The 19,905-nt window shown below is 37.8% G+C and overlaps 1 protein-coding gene across 1 annotated transcript in view; it reads left to right on the plus strand.

Moving 5' to 3' along the window:
- SLC6A2 (solute carrier family 6 member 2) overlaps positions 1–19,905 on the plus strand; it is a 59,514-nt gene that overhangs the window by 37,787 nt on the left and 1,822 nt on the right. Inside the window, exons 6-13 of the mRNA XM_064160408.1 lie at positions 3,169–3,272; positions 4,465–4,589; positions 5,286–5,398; positions 8,337–8,465; positions 11,049–11,148; positions 15,496–15,596; positions 17,308–17,475; positions 18,926–18,997. Of these exons, the coding sequence (XP_064016478.1) occupies positions 3,169–3,272; positions 4,465–4,589; positions 5,286–5,398; positions 8,337–8,465; positions 11,049–11,148; positions 15,496–15,596; positions 17,308–17,475; positions 18,926–18,997 (912 nt within the window). The remainder of the gene's footprint in view (positions 1–3,168; positions 3,273–4,464; positions 4,590–5,285; positions 5,399–8,336; positions 8,466–11,048; positions 11,149–15,495; positions 15,597–17,307; positions 17,476–18,925; positions 18,998–19,905) is intronic.

Below are 19,905 nucleotides of genomic sequence, written 5' to 3' on the forward strand. Positions count from 1 at the left end.
AAGAAGGTGCTTACATTTTTCTTACGGATGTTAAGTGCTGTTTAGGGGGAAAAAAAAAAATCACCAATTGTTGTTGACAGTAATGAGGATGCTCTAAGGGTTTTTGGGAAAGCAGTGGCAGGGCCCTCTGTTGGTCATTACTGTTTGTGACTTAGAAGCAGATGTCTGTGGAGCTGTGCCAACTTGCATCAGCTCAGAACCTAGGCCTCCATAGCTGTTTTCTGCTTTTGGAAGGATATCGTGCACTGGTCCTTGGCTTAATATTTCTGCAGGTGCTATGTGGATGAGCCTAAAGTTATGTTTCTAAGACTACATTTTTCAGACAACAGCAACAACAAAAAAGTTGCTCTAGAATAATAAAAGACTCAAGATGAAATATAAGAAGTTGCACAGACTGTTATGTCACATCAGGCTTTCTCCTGTTCAGAGGATGGGATACTTATTGCTCCTGCAATAAGCTTGTGTTTAATCTTTGTCTTCAGGCTTCAAAGAATAGACTCCTTCAGTTCTACATAAATGCATCCCTGAATGCTTCTAATTTATGACTCTTCTCCCCACAAATACTGAGTGTAACAAATTAATAAGTTACAAACAGTAATGACCAACAGAGGGCCCTGCCACTGCTCTAAAAAACCTCGGAGCATCCTGATCACTGTCAAGGTCTACCTCACACTGCACAGCAGCTAGCAAGCCCTGAGACACCTGTTTTCAGTTTTGAATTCAGAGGGTATCTCTTTAGAAAGGAGACAAAGATACTCACTTGGGGATCTCTTAACCAGACCAACGTCTACCTATGTGCCTTGCTGAAAGTCCAGGAGCTACAAAGCTACAATACTCGTCTCAACAGTATGAATGGATACATGAAACATCTGTGTGAAACAGCAGCTTCTCTTCTGTTCTGCTAAAGTATCAGTGTTAACTGCAGAGTTGGATCAGATGTGAGGAAGATACTTTCATACACCTTCACAAGTTTCCTTAAGATCACATACCATCTGGAGGTGTGCAAAATGTTTCCTCTCCACAAAGAACAATAATTCTTTAAACCCATGTGCACAAGAAAGAACTTACACAACGTTTATAATGGCATAAACAACTATGAATAAGGCTGGAAGACTGATGACTACCTCTTGTAAAATGGTTCTATTTTTTCATCTTCAATGCGTGTGAAGACAATACTGTACAATACAATGCATTAGCCCATGCATCAATCAAACCATTCAGCTGAAGTGACCAGAGAACAAGGAAAGAAACTGCACAACAACCAGCCCCACTCTCACATCCTGCTTTGTTGTAACACAGGCAATGTTTTGCAGTTAGTCTTACTTCCAAAGGAATTTTTATTTTCCTCTTCATCTTGATCATCTCAATTGGTTTCCTAATCATAATTACTATGACCCAAGACTTACTCAACAGATACTTAAGCACGTGTATAACCCCTTTCATAGGCAGCAGGTACTAGCCTCTTATTTTAATCAAGAGGAATTCAGCATACGTTTAACAGTGCTCAGATAGTAAGAAAAGAGAAACACAAGTATAGCTCCACTAGCAAGACACAGAAGATACAGAGAATCACTAAAATCATCTTATGGTAGCAGCATGGAGATTTAGATACCTTTTAAGAAAAAATATTCTAAAAAAAGCGTCAAGAACTTCATTAATGACACAAATGACAAGAAGTTATAAAACCCAAGAAAAAAATATAGAAGACTCTGCAACCCTCCTTCTGCACTCTCATCCACAGAAACACTCTCCAGAGAGCACAACCCCACTTGATCTTTGTGCTGATATAGAATATTATGACATAATATGGTATATAAAAGGAATTATTAATTTTACAAGACTGTTTTACTATTGATACTGAAAGCCCTGTAGGAATTACAATTCAAGTAAAAATTATGCCCATCATCCACTGGTTTGCAATAAACACATCAGAGATTGTTCTTTGTACTATCTTTCAACTAATTAACTAACTAATGGTTCATAAAATTAAGTTTCTCCACAAATCCAGAATGCAGTAAATGGTTTACAGCCCTTAGCAGGCAGTACCTGAAACTATCAACCAGCTACACTCAGAGAAAAAAGAGCTCACTAGCATAAATGTGTTCATATGGCATTCTCTCTTTTTCCACCGGGCCAAATGCAAAAGCTTAGCATTGAAATCCCGATACAGACAGAGCTCATAAGCTTATATCTGTTAGAAAGCTGCTGCTGAGTAGATACACTGCATCAGACTTGTAGAGATGGAAGGAGATGAAGTGCTTTTCATAGTCTTAAGCACATGGCAGATTTAACATTGAAGGCCACCTTTTGAGAAACGTTGAGTGTTATTCACTCAATTTGTTTCATTACCCTTGTCGAAGATGTATAAGTTTCTCTGTTTAGCAGTTGTGTAAGTGAAACCCTCACTAGCCAAGACAGGCTATTTTAAGGCTTCTGACTGAGGAGATCAGCATTGTAGCACTGCTTCTGACTGCTGTTTGCATACCTTGAATGAGTGGATGTTTGGCTGAAGGGTCACTTAGAAAATGTTACAGTACTAAAAACGTGCTCTCTAGTGAATAAGCCTTGAAAAGATCAAGCTGCATCTAAACTTACATTCAGTGACTATCACAGGAATAATACCTGTGTGGAAGGTGACAGATGACCTGCATAGGTCTGTTCACAGCATGTCAGTCATTCTTCAACTTCTGAAACAAGAAAGCATCATATAAAGTGCACTAACAGTTCAATGAAGAAAGCTGTCTTATGGGAAAGCAAATGTCCCATTACTCTTGACCCATTAGCTATTCTGGGGTTTCTAATTGTACATTCCAAACTAACTTGGGACAAAAAAATTACTGCAAGTGTATTTCAGTAACCCAGGAGAAAAATCATCTAATCATTTCAGTACTCAGTAAATGCTCAGAAGCAGACACTCCAGTGGTACATTCCACTGTTGGAGTAGTGTGTGCATGAAGAACTTGCCCACTGCTTTGGCCCTTAGGACTGCAAGTTAAGCCATTCCAGACCATGACTGTGCTACCTGTGATGCCTCATGGGGGCTGAGAAGCACTTCCACTCCCATAAGCATCAACGACGATCCTACTTCAAAAGCCATGTGTTCTGTACACTTCTTGCATGTATCTTTTGGACTGAACTTACACTGATAATGTTGGTGTCATTACACAGGTGTGGATTGATGCAGCTACTCAGATATTTTACTCCTTAGGAGCCGGGTTTGGTGTTTTAATTGCATTTGCCAGTTACAATAAGTTTGACAACAACTGTTACAGGTAAGACAGCCTATTCTTTCATCACTGCTTCAGAATGCTATTATTTTAATGCAGCTGGATTGAGAACTAAGCTATCTCGTTATCTTCAGTCATTTATTAATGACAGTCAGTCTCCTGTAAACATGGCAACCAACCCAAATCTTGAAACACTGTCTTTCCTACTGAAGTTTTAGTAACAGGAACCTGCCAAGATATCTGCTGTACAGCAAAACAGAATGGGATTAGGTTTGGACTTTAGACAGCTGTGTAAACTCTGCTTGTGTTTGCCTTTCAAAAGTACCATTAAGTGCAACAGTGAACACAGGATGAAATCTTATTGGTCCAGGAAAGAAAAGCAGAAGGATTCCAGTTTCCAAAAGTGTTTCTGTGCTTTAGGATAACATTTCTGATATTTTATGCTGAGCTCCAATTTAGGAATGCACTTTAAATCAAGTCAGTTTGCAAGTGTTTTGCTGAATCACCGCCATGGAAATTCAACCAGAGCTGCTCAAGTTTTGTTAACATTCCATTTTGGAATGAAAACAAGCATAATTTTAATTTTCCCATGAAACATAAATTCAGAAAGAACATGTATTATAAATACATTGTGAACTGAAGGACTGGGGGGGGGGGGGGAGTTAAAGTGAAAAGGTACATGAAAATATATAGATTTGAACTGCTTTACAGATCAAAAGCCAAAATTACTTTGGATGACTTCAGAAGGCTTTGTACTTAACCCTGAGCAATTTTAAGGTGCTGATTATTTTCTGCAGATAATATTATCAGGTTTGAGAATCCTGCCATAGCAGTCTTCATAAATAATATTTATCTCCAGCAAGTAGTTTTGCATTAATCTCAGAGCAGCTCCCTCTATTATCTGTTCACATCAACAGATGAATAGTAAGCATCTGTCACTTCAGGACACTCTTGCTATGTTACAGCCACTTGCTAGGATAATGATGTTGCTCTTGAATAACAATATTTGATATAGCTTTGTGGATTTTTTTAATAGAACTCAGTCTTAAATGAAAACAGCAAATGGAAGTAGGTCATTTCCCAGCACAGTATGCTGATCTGAGCTTTTGATCGTCAGGAGAATCACACATTCAGCATTTTCACAGGTTACTTCCTGTTGCTATAAGAAAATCCCCATCTAGTTCTTGAATTGTTCATTTTTTTTCCTTCACTGAGCTCTCTTTCTCTCCATCATTAGGGATGCTTTGCTGACTAGTACCATTAACTGTGTCACAAGCTTCATCTCAGGATTTGCAATTTTCTCCATACTGGGCTACATGGCTCATGAGCACAAAGTTAAAATCGAGGATGTAGCTACTGAAGGTAGGAAGTTAATTTTATATGACTTTTATCCCTTTTTGTCCACCATTTCTTTGCAAATGTGTTTGCAAACAAGCATGTGAATATCTCATGGAAAGTAATTGAATTAACTCGCTTGGAACTAGAAGTCTGTGTGTAAATTCAACTCTGAACTGTATTGATGCACCTCACCTCTACTGGACTGAGGCTCCCCATCATTTTGCCCGTCACAAGTTTGGCCTCTTCAACAGGCATTTACCACAGTATCTTGTGAAAGTATTGCTGTTTAGTGACAAATTATTGGTTTGGATTGTTCCAGCAAGCTTGCTGTAGAGTCCTTTCACTGGTAACAAGTCACTCATTATTTGAGCTCTCACCATATCTGAGAGTTCTCCTGCAGAACACTGGAGCCCATATCCACATGGTTTCTTTGCAACTACATCACTGAAAAACAGCTGGTAAGGTTGTGAATCTCCTAAAATATTATCAGAAGTGGGGAAACAATGGAATAGATTTCTCTCTCTTTTCAATTTTTTTTAATACAAAACTGTAATCAGTACCTCACTACAGCATTTGGGATATATTGTTGATGTAATGCACGATTTGTTTGGACAGCTACTCATTATGAGGTGGGCTGATGTAACAGTTTAGCTACAACTTACTAAAATAACACTTCTGTGAAGCTAAGAAACATCATTTATTAATACTTTTCTATTTCAGGAGCTGGTTTAGTTTTCATCCTGTATCCAGAGGCAATTTCAACTCTTTCAGGATCTACATTTTGGGCTGTGGTATTCTTCATCATGCTCCTTACTCTTGGTATTGATAGTTCTGTGAGTACTTTTTTTCTTTTGGCCTTGATGTTTTTCCTTCACTTACACTCTGAAACTGGACAGGTATCAACCTTAAGCAGAGGATTTATTATACTTCAAATAAATATTCTCTACATTCCTTAAACCTGCTTTCACCATCACGGCCAACATACCAATAGTATTACCCATGGCACTATATTTAAAGACTTGCAATATTTAAGAGGCCCAGGAAAAGATCAGATCTTTTACAAGCTCACAAATAATTATTCACTGCTACTTTTTTACTTGACAGAGGGGCTCTTCACTAACAATTAATATTTAAAGACATGATGCAAAATTAGTGCTATGAACTCTTACTACTACCAACCTGCAGGAAGGTTTTGGAACTCTAAATATAAGGCACACACATTAAAGTAGTTTCTAGAACAGATTTGCACAAGTGCTAAATTCATTAATCTGCTCAAGGCAAACAAAGACTGAAGGCAATCCAATATTTTCCTGCAAGCAATGATACAGAATTTCTTGTAAATCTAAATCTCACATCTAACACACACACAACCTAAAACTTACTCCTGAGTATTTCCATAGTGGTTTCATTTTACTTCAACAACTTTTACTGTACCATGATATTCAGGATCACAGAAACATCAAACCACAAAATACCACAAAGTCTCTTGACAACTCCTGTAAGGCTTTGCTCCTGTCACAGAGGCATCAAAACATCCTCTTACATTTACCTTAAAGGTTGATTAATTTCTGGGTAAAACAGAGTCTTTAAAGGACAGCAAACCAGGAACAAACATTCATTATTTTCATAAGTGTTAGGGTTTCCTACCACACTAAAGCATAGCATTATCTTTTCTCATTCTGAATGTACAAAGCTGATCTAGGAATTTCTTGATGGAAGTGGCAAAATGCAGCATTTCCATTGCTTACAACTTCAGAAAACTTCACTCATTTTAAAGAATAAGAAAGAGACAATGAATTGACATGGGGGAGAACAATAAAGAGATAACGAATTGACGTGGGGGTCAACAAAGCAAAGAAAAATGAGTTTGCAGCAGGAAGCTTTGATAATCACTGGCACATACCTGAATGATACCTTGTGGAGTGAGATCTGATCTGTAAATGTCACATTCAGGTCCAAATGTTTTCAAAGTGCCTACATTTTTTTATTACAGCACAAGTTCATCGAAGTTTGTCTGGATTCTCATTCAGAAGTTTGAGGCAAAACTACACCTGGGTTTGTAACCTGTCCATTTTTCAAATGTAAGCAAGCATGAAGGATAGCAAGGAAAGGTTTGGCACAGTGGAAGGACATGAATGACCAGTAGGAACAGGGCATAATAAAGAAAAAAATACAGGCTCTGAAATGTTTAGATCCAAAAGAGTTAACTTTCCACCAGCAGTACATTTAAGGCAACATAAAGAAATAATCCATGTAGAATTTTTCATCACTTACCCATGAAAACTTGGGTCATACAGTGGTTTTATGATGGTCATTTCAACTCTCCTCCAACATTTGACTGATTATGCCCTGAAAAGAAAATGTAAATTTTTAAGTCTAAAATATCAAACAACCCTAAAGCTAAAGGGGAATAATTTTATAGGAATATATTTATTCATGCTTATAAATCTGCACTGGCACAGAAATACAGACATCTGTATAAAGATGTAACCGTCAAAATGTTTAAGCTAAGAGAAATCTGATCATGCAAGTTTGGGTAAGCAGCAATGAAAAGGACAGAAAATGGAACAAATGTTTGCAAACAGTTTTTGGAGTAGATATCTAGCATGGCACAGGAGATTAAAAAGGAGATTAAGAAGTGGTCCTTTGCCAAAATAAGACAAGCTGCCTCTTTTCATTTCCACCTTCTTCAAGTTCCTGAAGTGCCAACACCATAATAACTTGTGGGGATGCCAAATATTAATCCATTTTACCTGAAAGTCACTCACTGATGCCCCCCCTAAACATTAGAAAATAAAAGCCTGCACTAAGTTCTGGGTACATTTCACTTGTGAACATCAGTTACCTTAATAAAGAAATGTACTGCCTAATATAACTAGGCTTTAGACAGGAATCATTCAAATTCTTGGGAGATAACTCTCTGCCATCGATTTCAACCAGAGACATGGGTTTCATCAAATGTTTACAGAGAAAAGACAGGCTATATCAGCACCTGCTAACCAACTATTGTACTGCCCCAAAGACTCCAGGCCTTGCCACGATCATTCAGCATCAGAAAAAGCACAAAATCCAGCCTCCCCAAAATAATAAGTTTATTTGTTATAACAGGATACTAGGATTCATTTTCACAGCTTCTTGGTGGAAGAGACAGAATGCTTTTATTAGTGGAAAGAAACTGAAATTCATAACCACCCACATAATCAGACAACCTCCATGAAGACCTGGAAAGTAACTTTCCTGTGTTGCAAAATAATGGCTGACTTTCAGCGTTAATTGCTAGAAAACAAAGTAAAATTCTTTCCATCAAGCTCCCCATGTAGTGGTTCTCCTGGGTCTGCAATGATGTTTGCCAAACTGCATTTGGTTAATTGACAGTTCAACAGAATCTTTCTTCAGTATATTTTCCCCAGCTGCTTGTTGTGTCTGAATTCATACTAGAAATCTCTTAAGGAGTTTGTTAAACTACCAGCTTTTCTCCCAACGTATTTTAAGATGTGTATTATTTTTCCCAAGGCAACGCCTGATAACTATCCTGACGAGTCAGTAAAGGGCCTGTGCAGAATATGGCTATCAAGCTAACTAACATGGCACTTGATGTTCAGTTGCCTGACTCAGTTCTCTACCACAACAAAGTAAATTATCTCTCAGTACACCAGTGATCTGCAGCTGAAACATCAGAAATCACAGAGTGGTTGGGAATTAATTATACAAGCTGCTTTATGTCCTTTGGTCAGTAGTGTTTAACCACACCTCTTGCATTCCCTTTCTCAGATGGGAGGAATGGAGGCTGTCATCACTGGCTTGGCAGATGACTTCCAAATTCTGAAGCAGCATAGAAAGCTCTTCACCTTCGGTGTTTCTTTTGGCACTTTCCTACTTGCCCTTTTCTGCATCACCAATGTAAGTGCAACAAAAATTTCTATCAACAAGCTATTCAGTTTCCCTTAACAGATATCTGAATAAGCTCAAGGTGACTCTTATTGTTATACATTTTCATTCTTATTCAGCTTTATGGTCAGAACATTACTTTTATCTACATGAGGCTACTGTGCTTTTTTTCCACAAGATCATTAGCTATCCAGCAAAGCTAAAAGCCTGTGTTCCAAAGAACTATCTGAGCTAGTGCTGGCATGATGTAGTTTCATGTGGTTTGGATTTTTTTCCTAAACCACTTAAACAGGAAGGTGCTGAGTGCTTATTCCTACACATCTTATTAGTCTGAAAAATTAAGAATTTCAAGTGTCCAGACCCTTAGTCATCTTGCTATTCTCCTCTTGAGCACATAAGAAGCACTCACTTCCTGTGAAAGGAGTTTATAATAACGACCTCCTCTCCCTTATCATTTCCTAATGTTCCTTCATGAACCTAGATCTTATCTCTTAGTCATAAAACACCAGAGAAAGCACACATACCTTATCCTGAACATTTAATAATCTTTATTTATAACTACCATCATCCGGAATGATTTGCCTCATGAGGCTTTTGACAACTAATTAAAGGATAAGAATCACAGTGTTGTAGGCTGGATAGAACTCTGATTTTTTTTTTTTTTCTAAGAGAGGAAAAAAATATGAAAAATCCCTGTAAATAAAGATGCCAAAAGTGTTAGGAAACAACTGAAACTTGAGGTCACCACTATGAAAGCAGATGTGATGAATCTCTCCTTCCCTAAATGAACACACCAATATTTTTCCTGTAGTTTCCTCAAACTAGAAACATTTTAGACATTAAAAATAGGTATCTCAATTTAAATACCTTTCCTTTTATTTTCATGCTATCTCAATTGTTATCTCTAAGGAAATGAACATATTTCATTATTATTGCAAGTTTCACATGGAATAAAACTTCCTGAAGCATGTGATCAGAAGAAACTCAGTTGTTAAGAACCTGGACAGCTGTCAATGGGTGCAATTCCACTGTCTTCAAGTGAGCTAAAGCAGTTAAAGATAGCAACCTACCTCTAGCTTTTAAGTAATGGCACCTGCTTAGACTTCAGATCACCCCTCCAGCTGGAATGCATAACACTGCCCAAACTTGTCCAAATATATTGATCTGCATAGCTGAAGATCATTTCTGATGTGTACAAAATAAAATTAAGCTCCCTTGCGTTAAACTAATCTGCTTGAGTTTGTTTCCAGCACATTTAATTACAAAACCATATTTACCATTCATAGTGATGGAATTCACTTAGAGCAATTGTAAGAGCAAAAACCAGAGGTCGATCTCAAATGTCATTCAATAAGCAACATTATCTTTTGAACACAACAACCAAAGTTCATTTAGTTTCCATACAGGACCCCAGAGAATTCAAAACCTAGACAAGGCCTAAGCACTGTCCTCTCTATTTTTGTAAATACGCACAGCTGTTTCATAAACCATCTTCTTGTAAAATAAAAACAAAAACAAAAAAGAGAAAAATAAAAAAGAAAGAAAGATTGCAGGGATTAAAACCACCTAGAGATCTCAATAGTACAAGTGTTATTTAAACCACTGTTCAAAAGAGTTCCTTCCATTCAGAACAAGTCTAGTCAGATAGAGTCTAGTTGTAAAAGAAGACTTTAACAAAACCTGGCTGCAACTGAAAGCATTTCAGTTGTTTACATGTGACAAAATGTCCTGAAACACTTAATTCAGGATCATTTTGAAACAAATAAACATACCATAGTCTTCCATTCTTCATTAAGCCCCAACTAAATAAAATGAGAGGTAGGTTACACAAATTCATGTCACTTTGTAAAATGAGCCCAAAAGTTGTTAAATTGCAACTGAAAAAGAGACAAAAAAATAAAGAATGAGTGAAATGAGACTTAAATAACAGCATTTTCAGTTATCAGTCCTGAACCACTGGAGTACAGAAACATGTTGTGAAGGAAGATGATCTAGTTTGCTCCCTTTGCTGAGAAAGGCTGGCTAATCCCAGAGCAAAGAAATGCAGTGGAGCTGCTTCCATACTGGGCTGGTAACAAACTTAACATGGAACTGCTCCCTTTGCAGGAACACTGGGAAGGAGAGATACAGGCAGCCTGGGAAAAGGAGAGACAGATTCACTGGACTACAGAAGGACTCTCAGGAACAAACTGAATGATAATGGCTCATGGAAACTCTTGTAGTGCTCTATTCCTGACAATAATTTAAGAAGACCTTTATTTAAGTGCTGTAGACAGGCCCTGTTCTACAAGCTGCTGACCATTTCCCCACACAGACACTGCCTTCAACTTCCACTGAATGCTGAGTGCCAAGAGCACTCATTAATCATGCCAAGCTGAGGCTTCTTTTTCTCACTTAAGGAAGGACATACGTGAGAGGAAGATACTTCAGAAGGGTTGCAAATGTGAACCTGCCTGCAGCATCAGCTCAGTACTAAGACACTTGCATTAAGATAATGTTTCAAGTGAAGCAGATTCCTATGAACTAGATACTAAATTACTAAGGTGATTCTGTTCCTAACTCGGTTTTGTTCATCTTTTAACCCCTCAATGCTAGGGTGGAATTTATGTGCTCACACTGCTGGACACATTTGCAGCTGGGACTTCAATATTGTTTGCAGTTCTAATGGAGGCAATTGGAGTTTCCTGGTTTTATGGTAAGCATTTTGCACCTGAAAATTAACATTTAAGAATATCTAACAAATTTTATTTTCTAAACTTCCAAGTGCTCATGACAAGCTAACATGTTGATTTAGGAGAAAACAGTACACCTTTGTATACATGAAACTATGACACGCCAGGTTTCATATAGTGAAAGGGTTTCATATGCAGACAAAGATAGTAAAATTGTAAGGACCTCAAAAAGAGTATCTCACTTGCTCATAGAATCATAGAAATTACAGGACTGGAAGGGATCCCAAGGATCTCCTAGTTTCAACCCCCCTGCCATGGGCAGGGACATCTCACACTAGGTCAGGCTGCTCAGAACCCCATTCAAGACTTCCAGGGACTTAGATAAATAAATAAATAAAACAATAGCACTTTTTTTTATCTTAGATCCTTTATAAGTCACCTCACTGCAACAGTTAAAATTACCTGCTATATCTGAAATTACCTGCTGCTAGGTTACTCAAGTTTCTTGAGCTCTTGATGTTTTTTTCTTGATTTTCTCTTAATTCTCATGTTATACTTTCTGGAAGGTCACATCTCTCATTACTACCATGTTTCCATGTCATAGCAGCCTGCAAATATCCTTCCCATTCAAATCTGTATTGAACTGCCTCCCTTGATTCCCAGTAAGACTGTTCTTCCCCAGAAATTCATAATCTTTTCTAATCACTGTTTATAGTTAATGTACAATTCAGAAGGCTCCTGGACATCACCATTCTTACTGCCATTTACCTCCCACAATCACTTATTTATCCACCTGTTCTCTGTCACTATCTTCTAGTCAAACTCTCTCTTGCAGTTAAAAACTGTTGATGATCAATGAGGTGAAGGAATGGTGTTCACGTATAAAGCTGTTCAATCTACTACAGAAAGTTTTAGCTTTAATGTATTCGTGCTGTCACCTAACATCAGCATGGAGCTAGCAGCTCATATGCTGTTCTCTCTCAAAATAGTAGAGCTGCTAGGTTTCACAAACAAGTATTTTTAACTCCTGTAAAAAAAGGTGAATGTAGAAGGGTGATCATAGTTTAGCTTGGGAGCAGATGGAATTAAAATATTCTTTAGTTAGCAAGGGCAAGTTATCCTCTGCTGCAAGCAAAAGAGGGTTTACTGCACTTGACAACAGCTAGAATTTGCACATCATTCACAGACTAAGTCAAAGCTAGTCACATTTTATTTGTTCTAACTTATGTCCTTCATCACCCTTTCTTTTCTCCTCCCTGCCTCCTCATAAACAAGAAAATATCCATTCATTTGCCTTAGCAGCTGACAGATGTTTTTACAGCATGACCTGCTGCCTTATAAAGAACTTATTACAGCCCCAGGTGCTATTTAAACTGATTAAATCTGACATGGTCTTGTCTACATCTTTTTTTCTGATAGACCTCACTTGCCTTAATGACCCAGACAAATATTAAGCCAGCCTGAAGGCAAGCACTGACATTTTGGCACAGACCAAAACCATGGACATTTAGTCTAAATTGTATGTATGACCAGTTACTATAAAGTCTCTTCTTGCAAAGGCCAACTGTACATGTAAGAGAAAGAAGAGCGAGTTTGGCTTACTGCACAGATGTATTTCAGTTCTGACTGATAGCTTGTTACCATTCCTCCTTTTCTACAAACCTAATATCGTTGCTCTGATGAATATTCTAAGGAAAGGCAGATACACCCAAACTGCTCTTAGGTTTCATTTGCAGAAAAAAAACCCACATCTTCTCTGATTTTACTGTGAAATCCCCCTGAACAACTGGAATAAGCTGAGTATGGGGCAGCAATGATCTTCATCTTCACCCATAATCTCACTGTTTTCATTTACTTAAATAATGTTTTTTAAAAACCTATACTGAAATTTCAGACCCAAAGGTTTGATTTTGCACATGCTCTGTGAACAAAGCATATGAAGAAGTTATCAAGGCTTTTCACTGAGGTGCACAGTGGGAGAACAGAAAATCATGATCAAATTGAAGGGAAGAAAATATTTTTTTCTCTTATGAGGGTAATTTCACCTAGGAAACAGTTCTTGATGACTCTCTTCTTGGAAGTTTTCAACGCTCGACTGGACAAAGACAAGAAAAAGTGCTCTGAATTGTGCTGATCTTGATTTGAGGTAGATACCTCCCAAGATCTCCTCCAAGATCTATGATTTACTGTAGTTCCCAAGGGCCAAAATACAGGATGAATCAATGGAGCAATTTCACTACAACTGTTCACTTGCATCCAAACTGTGTGGGCTCATAATGCTGCATGTCCACACAAGTACAGTTCAATATGGGAGGAAAAACAATGAAATAATATTCACAGGGAAAGGGAATTAAGTGTAAACAACTTCCAAGATTGACTCAGTACATCTTTTTACTTACTACTATACTATTTCAATGTAGTAAATTGTTTTTGAGGGATTCATTTATATCATATATGTGGCATTAAGGCAAAATTACAAATGTTTACCTTCCAAAGAAAATTAAAATTCCAAGCATATTTAGAAAAATGACAAATTAGTTAAACCGGACAGGAGGAGAAAGCAACACATATAGAGACTGCTTGTAGGGGTACTAATGATTGTTGAAGCTATGACACAACTGTTTGGAAACATGCCCCCAGATTATTTCAGCTATGGCCACTAAGCTGTTTCACCTCATGCCAGGACCTGCTGAATGGCTTCTGTGCAAATGAGTAGTTCTGAAGCCATTGCCTGAGCCTATAGAACAAAGTGACTTACAAAGTCCTAGCAGGCAGCAGGTGCAAGAGGTACTACTAACATGCAGACTTTAATTTTACCTGAACTTTGATCTCTGCATCACTCACATGAAATGTTGTCCCCATATGAAGAGGGTAAATCACATTTATAGCCAAATCTACTCTTCCTTTTCTTTCTGTCCTTTTTTTGCATATTCCCTTGACAACACGATTTTATGCACATAAAGAAGAGGCCAATTTTTTTGGTGTCATTTAGGAAACCAACTGCAGTGGTGACACTCTCAGACAGCTACAGTCTTTATTATTTCAGTGTTACACTGAAATTTTCCTCAGCATTACTTTGTTTAACCAGTACCCAACCACTAACTTTAATTATCTCTTACTAGTTCTTCAGTGGAAATGCAAGGAGATTGTTTCCATATTCAACACCAGGTCACCAGCAAGTAATCTAGAGTTTTGTACAGCAGTTCCTTTCTGTAACTAAGAGCTGCCCATGGTTTCAGTTTATCCTGCAGATAAACACCAAAAGACTAGATGAATGCTTTCAAGGAAAAATGCAAGCCCTGTAGGTGCCATCATCTTTAGCTATAGCTATGTTCTGCTTTAGAGGTTGATTCTTAGAACAGTTATTTGAAGATACAGTGTAGAAAGTGCCTGCTGTTGACAAAGCAGTCTGAGAAATTGGCCTACTTATTCCTCTTTTCAGCAGAAATTGAGCACCAAGCACTATTTGAGCTTTGGGTACGTTTGTGTGGAAACCTATAAGTAAAACATTTGGAGATACCTAGTCCTGTCTTTGACCTTCTACATGGATAAATTTCACTCAGAATTCATAGCAGTGGAAATTCAGTCACTTCAAAGTTCACAGAAGGCACTGCAAACAGAATTAGATTAAATTGAAAGAGCATTTGCAGATGCTTTTGGCTACTTTTCTTCACCTGTAGGTAATACCAAGGGAAGTTTATACTCAAATGTACAAGCCTTGTAAATACATTACATCCGTGCTGCATGCAAAAGACTAACTCAAACTGTAGATTAAATACACTAAATAAATCCCAGGGACCTGATTCACATGAAGAGAAACAATTATTATGCTAAACTATACAACCTCTCTAACAAATAGTCATATATTAAAAAAAAAAATTTCTGCTATTTACCTAATGGTGTTCAGGATTGAAAATAAACTTCCTCAACACATCAAGTATAATAAATTACAAACTAGTAGTCTGATATGACAGATTGCATCAGAGAGAATTTCTTCTCTGTGAGCCAGGGCCTCTAAGGAATATACTCAGAGATAAGAATTTACTTCATTATCAATAGGCAGTCATTATGTTACAGCAAAAAAAAAACTCAAAAACCAATAAACCACAAACACACAAAGATCTCATTCACAACTTAAACTCTAGGTAATTGTGAAATGCCCCTTTTCAATGCTATTTGCAACAGGCCCTAAGTGCTCCTGGGCATTTAAATTTTGTGTGCAGTGATGTTAGACACATCTTGTCATTATTTCATGTCTACTGATTTGGGAAATCATTCATGTCTGCTTTCTGAAAAAGCAGATGTTTCGAGGTGTGCCAGCACCTCATCAGTTTGGATTTATGCCAGTCTGATGTTCTCATCCCTTCTAGGTGTGGACAGATTCAGTGAAGATATCCAACAAATGATGGGCTTCAAGCCAGGCCTCTACTGGAGACTGTGCTGGAAATTTGTTAGCCCTGCTTTTTTATTGGTAAGTGTGGATAATTACTTGTGGAAAGAATGCTAGTATGTCATTTCCTACTATACCCCTTGCTATGCTAGATATTGTCAGGACAAAGAGAAGACATTCCACTATTTTTTTTCTCTTCTCAATCACACAGAATGCATTTCATAGAATACAGTTTAGGCCATGAAAGATAAACAGAGTGTGGCTGTGGTCATCTTGTGTTCCTTCCCCAGAACAGGATTTAATCAAAGCAACTTTTCTTAATGAATGATGAGCACTTGGACAGTGTCCTCTCTGTGCCCCCAGCATCTATGTGTACCAAATACAAATCATTTTGTTGGGAAAATAAACTACCCAGGGTTAAAGTGTTGTGTTAGTGAGAATTTGTTTTCTGTTAGCGGATACTGAGATCCCTGAATTGTGGAATGACACCTTAGGAAAAACAATATACAACTATACTTAGTTATTAGTTCTGTAAAACCCTGAAGAGATTTATTAAATACACCTTGTGAGATACCTGGTGTGAAAAACAACTGCTTCATTTCATTTGGGGGAAAAAATCCCAAAGTGTGAGTTGGGTGGCTTTGTGTAAAGGTTAGATTCAGAACCAAACTAGTTTTATATTGAGATTTTTTCCTATGCATATTTGTAAATCAAAAGGTCAGGATGAATAATATGGAAATTTGACTTCACTATGATTTTAGGAGACCCTTAAAGCTGTGCATTTTTCAAGCACTATTGGTGTTCCAAAGGTACCCTAGCTAGGCTTTCATGACAGCTTTTAGGTCAACTTATTTTTTTTTAACATCAAAGCTTCTGGCCCAAACTTATCAGAAAGCACCTACCAAAAGTATTAATTGCCCTTTTAAACTTTTCTATAAAGAAGCTTGCATGGAACTATATTCTGTAGCCCTTCACACAGGCTGACTCAACTAGAATGATAAAATGCTGCACCAAGCACCTTAGGTTTTGCACATTAAGAGACTTGAAAATTTCCATTTTACAAAGAGTTCCAGGAAACTAGCTAGTGACTGCTGGACCAACTCTCTCTCTAACCCTCAGATAGCTAAAGGTAGGCTATCTAGGTGATGCATATTTGGCCATCACAATGCACAGATTTTCTTCCAACTGCAAATACATCAATTTTAAACCCCACAGGAATGACAGACTGCATAGAGGACAGGAAGGAAATAGGGTTTCCCTCTTGTGCTTCCCTTTCTGCATCCAGTAACCGACAGGGTAACAGCAGTAGACAAAACCCAACTTTGTTTTTCAAGCCTTAAGGCTGCATGGCCTCTCCTATATAAATGTAAGACACTGGAGTCTGTGCTAAGCCTCTCACTGAAAAATGGGTACAAAACTTCTAAATGAAGCTTACTGCCTCTGCGAAATAAAGAGGGGAGAAACAATGGAACCTGCAGAAGTTTTTTTGTGGAATACAGTATCTCTTTTTTACATCTGTAACATTAGTTTCAGTGAAGCAGTAACAGACAACCACTGGATCTTCCCACTACAATTTAAAATAGTCTGAGTCCAGAGTAGCTAAAATGAGCTGTTAATACTAGTAAATGCATCAAGAGCCTCACCAGGTTAAACAGTAAGAGGCACAAAGCGAATAGGACAAAGGTAGAGCTAGGTTGAAATATACTTTAGGGTGGCCTGACCACAGGAAATTTGTTTTCTATTAAGCATCTCAATCTCAAGAGTGTGATGATGATTCTTCTTTCTTCCCTAGTTTGTTGTGATAGTCAGCATAGTAAACTTCAAACCTCTGACCTATGATGACTACACCTTCCCTCTCTGGGCAAACCGCATTGGCTGGGGAATAGCATTATCTTCAATGATACTTGTGCCTGCCTATATTATCTATAAGTTTATGAATGCACGTGGGACCTTTAAAGAAGTAAGTAGAATGCTAACAAAATATCATGAAATGCTGCTATGAAATTAAATGGCTGGGTCTTGAGTTGGCACTTTGTTTCTCTTACTCCTGAAACTTATTACTTCCGAGTGACCTTTTGGATTCAATCGTCAGATAGATTGGAGTTTTGATGTAGGATTACTGCAAGCTGTTTGAGTTTCTAGACAGGAATTAGCTCTCCAGGCAGCACCATAATAATTCTGAAAATTTATTTTTGATGCACATAATTAATCCAGTTGGTAGGATTCTATTATCTTGATTAACAAAAAAACACCATACAAATTATGATATTTTCATATTCTGCTCTGAGGTATGGTCTTCACTCAGTTCTGTCTAAAAAGAGTTTGTCCAAGGTATGCTTTATCACTCTATATTAGAATGTTGTAACCTGTTACATGTACAAAGTTAATTCAGACCTCTACTACCTTAGCATTTTTAGAGTCCCTAAACATATATCCACATGCTGGAAGGGGGGATGTGCCCCCAGAGTAGCTCTGTGTTCAGAAGGGCTTTTGTTAATTTAATAACCAGCAAGGACAGAATAAATGCCTTACTGGGTCACAGCAATAGATCCATTTAAGGCAATATTCTGTCTTTAACATAAGCCATTTTGTACTTGATTTTCTCTGTCAAGTATGTATCTTCATCCTGTATTTACTGGAATTATTTCAAATTTCTGCCAAGGCTAGAATTACTGTTTTCTACTGTGTTCAGCACAGATACCTGAATGTCTGAAGAACCTTAATATTCAAGATAGATCAAGGTGTGCAAAACCAGTGCAGAACCAAGCAAATTCTGATATAGGCACTGCTTATGGTCTCATCTAGCCTCCTGGTTTTTAACTACTTCAGTAAAAAGAAAGGAAAAAAAATCACTTTATGCCTGGTCTGCACATGAATAAAGCAGAAACTGAAGGAGAATTAATTTGTGCCCATCTTACTGTAACAATTTGCCTAACAGTAAGAAAGTTTATGACAAATCAAAATCTACATGTGATCCTAAATGATACAACACAGTGCAGGCAAGAGAGATGAGATGGAGAATAGACCAGTACCTCCTTCCTCTCCTACTGGGACTAAGTAACCCCATTTCAGCACTAACAGTAAAGGGCGCATTTAGAGGATGTGATACTCACTTGTGTCTGTGATACTCACTTGTTTCTGATGTTCTGTTCCATATGCACTTGCTAAATATTTGGATTTAGTATTTGTATAAACTTTCTACTGTTACTTCTTATATTAAAGGCTAATACCAAGGGGCATATATTAAGCTTGTTCTCTCCAGAACTAAGTTAAAGGTGCATAATGCAGGGATATTAAAGATTTACTGTTTTAAATAAAGTTCATGCTATTTTCCCATTATAGATTGGGGATTACAGACATAGTCTCATTTCACACAGCTGACTTTTTCTTCTTCTTCCCACGTGGTTTAGAGACTAGCATACTGCATCACACCTGAAAACGAGCACCAACTTGTGGCCCAAGGAAACGTCAGGCAATTTAAGGTCTGTGCTTCTTTCACCATGCTTCCTCTCCCAATACCAACCCCCTTCCTCTCACAGCTTTGGCCCTGACTGTGGATACCACTGCAGGTCTGTGGTTCTTTTTTTCCCACCAGGATGACAAAGTGCAGGAAGCTCAGTGCCACATGCACCAAATCTGTTGGAAAGCTTCAGGCACTTTGCTTCTTTGACTAAGCAAAACCCACACTTAGACAAATCACCTGAATACAGCATTTTAGGTTGTATCCAAATACAATGAGATGTCACCAAGAGATAAAGGTGTTTCCAAACTACCATGTGTATAGGTCAGAGCCTCTCCCTCATTTCTTGCACAGAAGTTGTTTTTCCTAAACCCCAGTTATGTACCACAACACACAGTAAGCAGCAAAACAAATATCCAGTGTCAGAGATTGGACATTACAGCCATGATGAAATCAGCTAGGTTACGAGGGATAGGCTTTCCCCACAGGCCTACAGTTGACTAAAAACACTGCTGGAGACTTCTTAAGCAACCATGAAAGGCATGCTACAGGTTTCCAAATACTGTTTTCCTTTAAATAAATAAATGAGCTTACTGAAATGAGGTCCTTTTTGTAGAAGATAAAAAGGATGCAAATACGAAGCTTGTTACACTTAGCATTCATCTGGACTGTTTTCTGCCTTCAAAGTTGAAAGCAGCTACAATTATGCACATCACCTCCAAACACGACCCAGATTTTATAGTGTGGTTTGTACTGAAAAAATTAATTTGCTTATTCCAAAAAATGATGTTTGAAGTACAATTTTGATTTTGCAAGGAAATAATCCAACTGTAGATTTACAGGATGCAGAATGCATGCGGGAAGAAAAGGCTTCCAGTTCTCATGACTGCTATCTACTTGATGTGGCTAAGAACGTGTAGTAGAAGAGCA

The sequence above is a fragment of the Pogoniulus pusillus genome, chromosome 20 (genome assembly GCF_015220805.1).
Source record: "Pogoniulus pusillus isolate bPogPus1 chromosome 20, bPogPus1.pri, whole genome shotgun sequence".
Lineage (NCBI taxonomy): Eukaryota > Metazoa > Chordata > Aves > Piciformes > Lybiidae > Pogoniulus > Pogoniulus pusillus.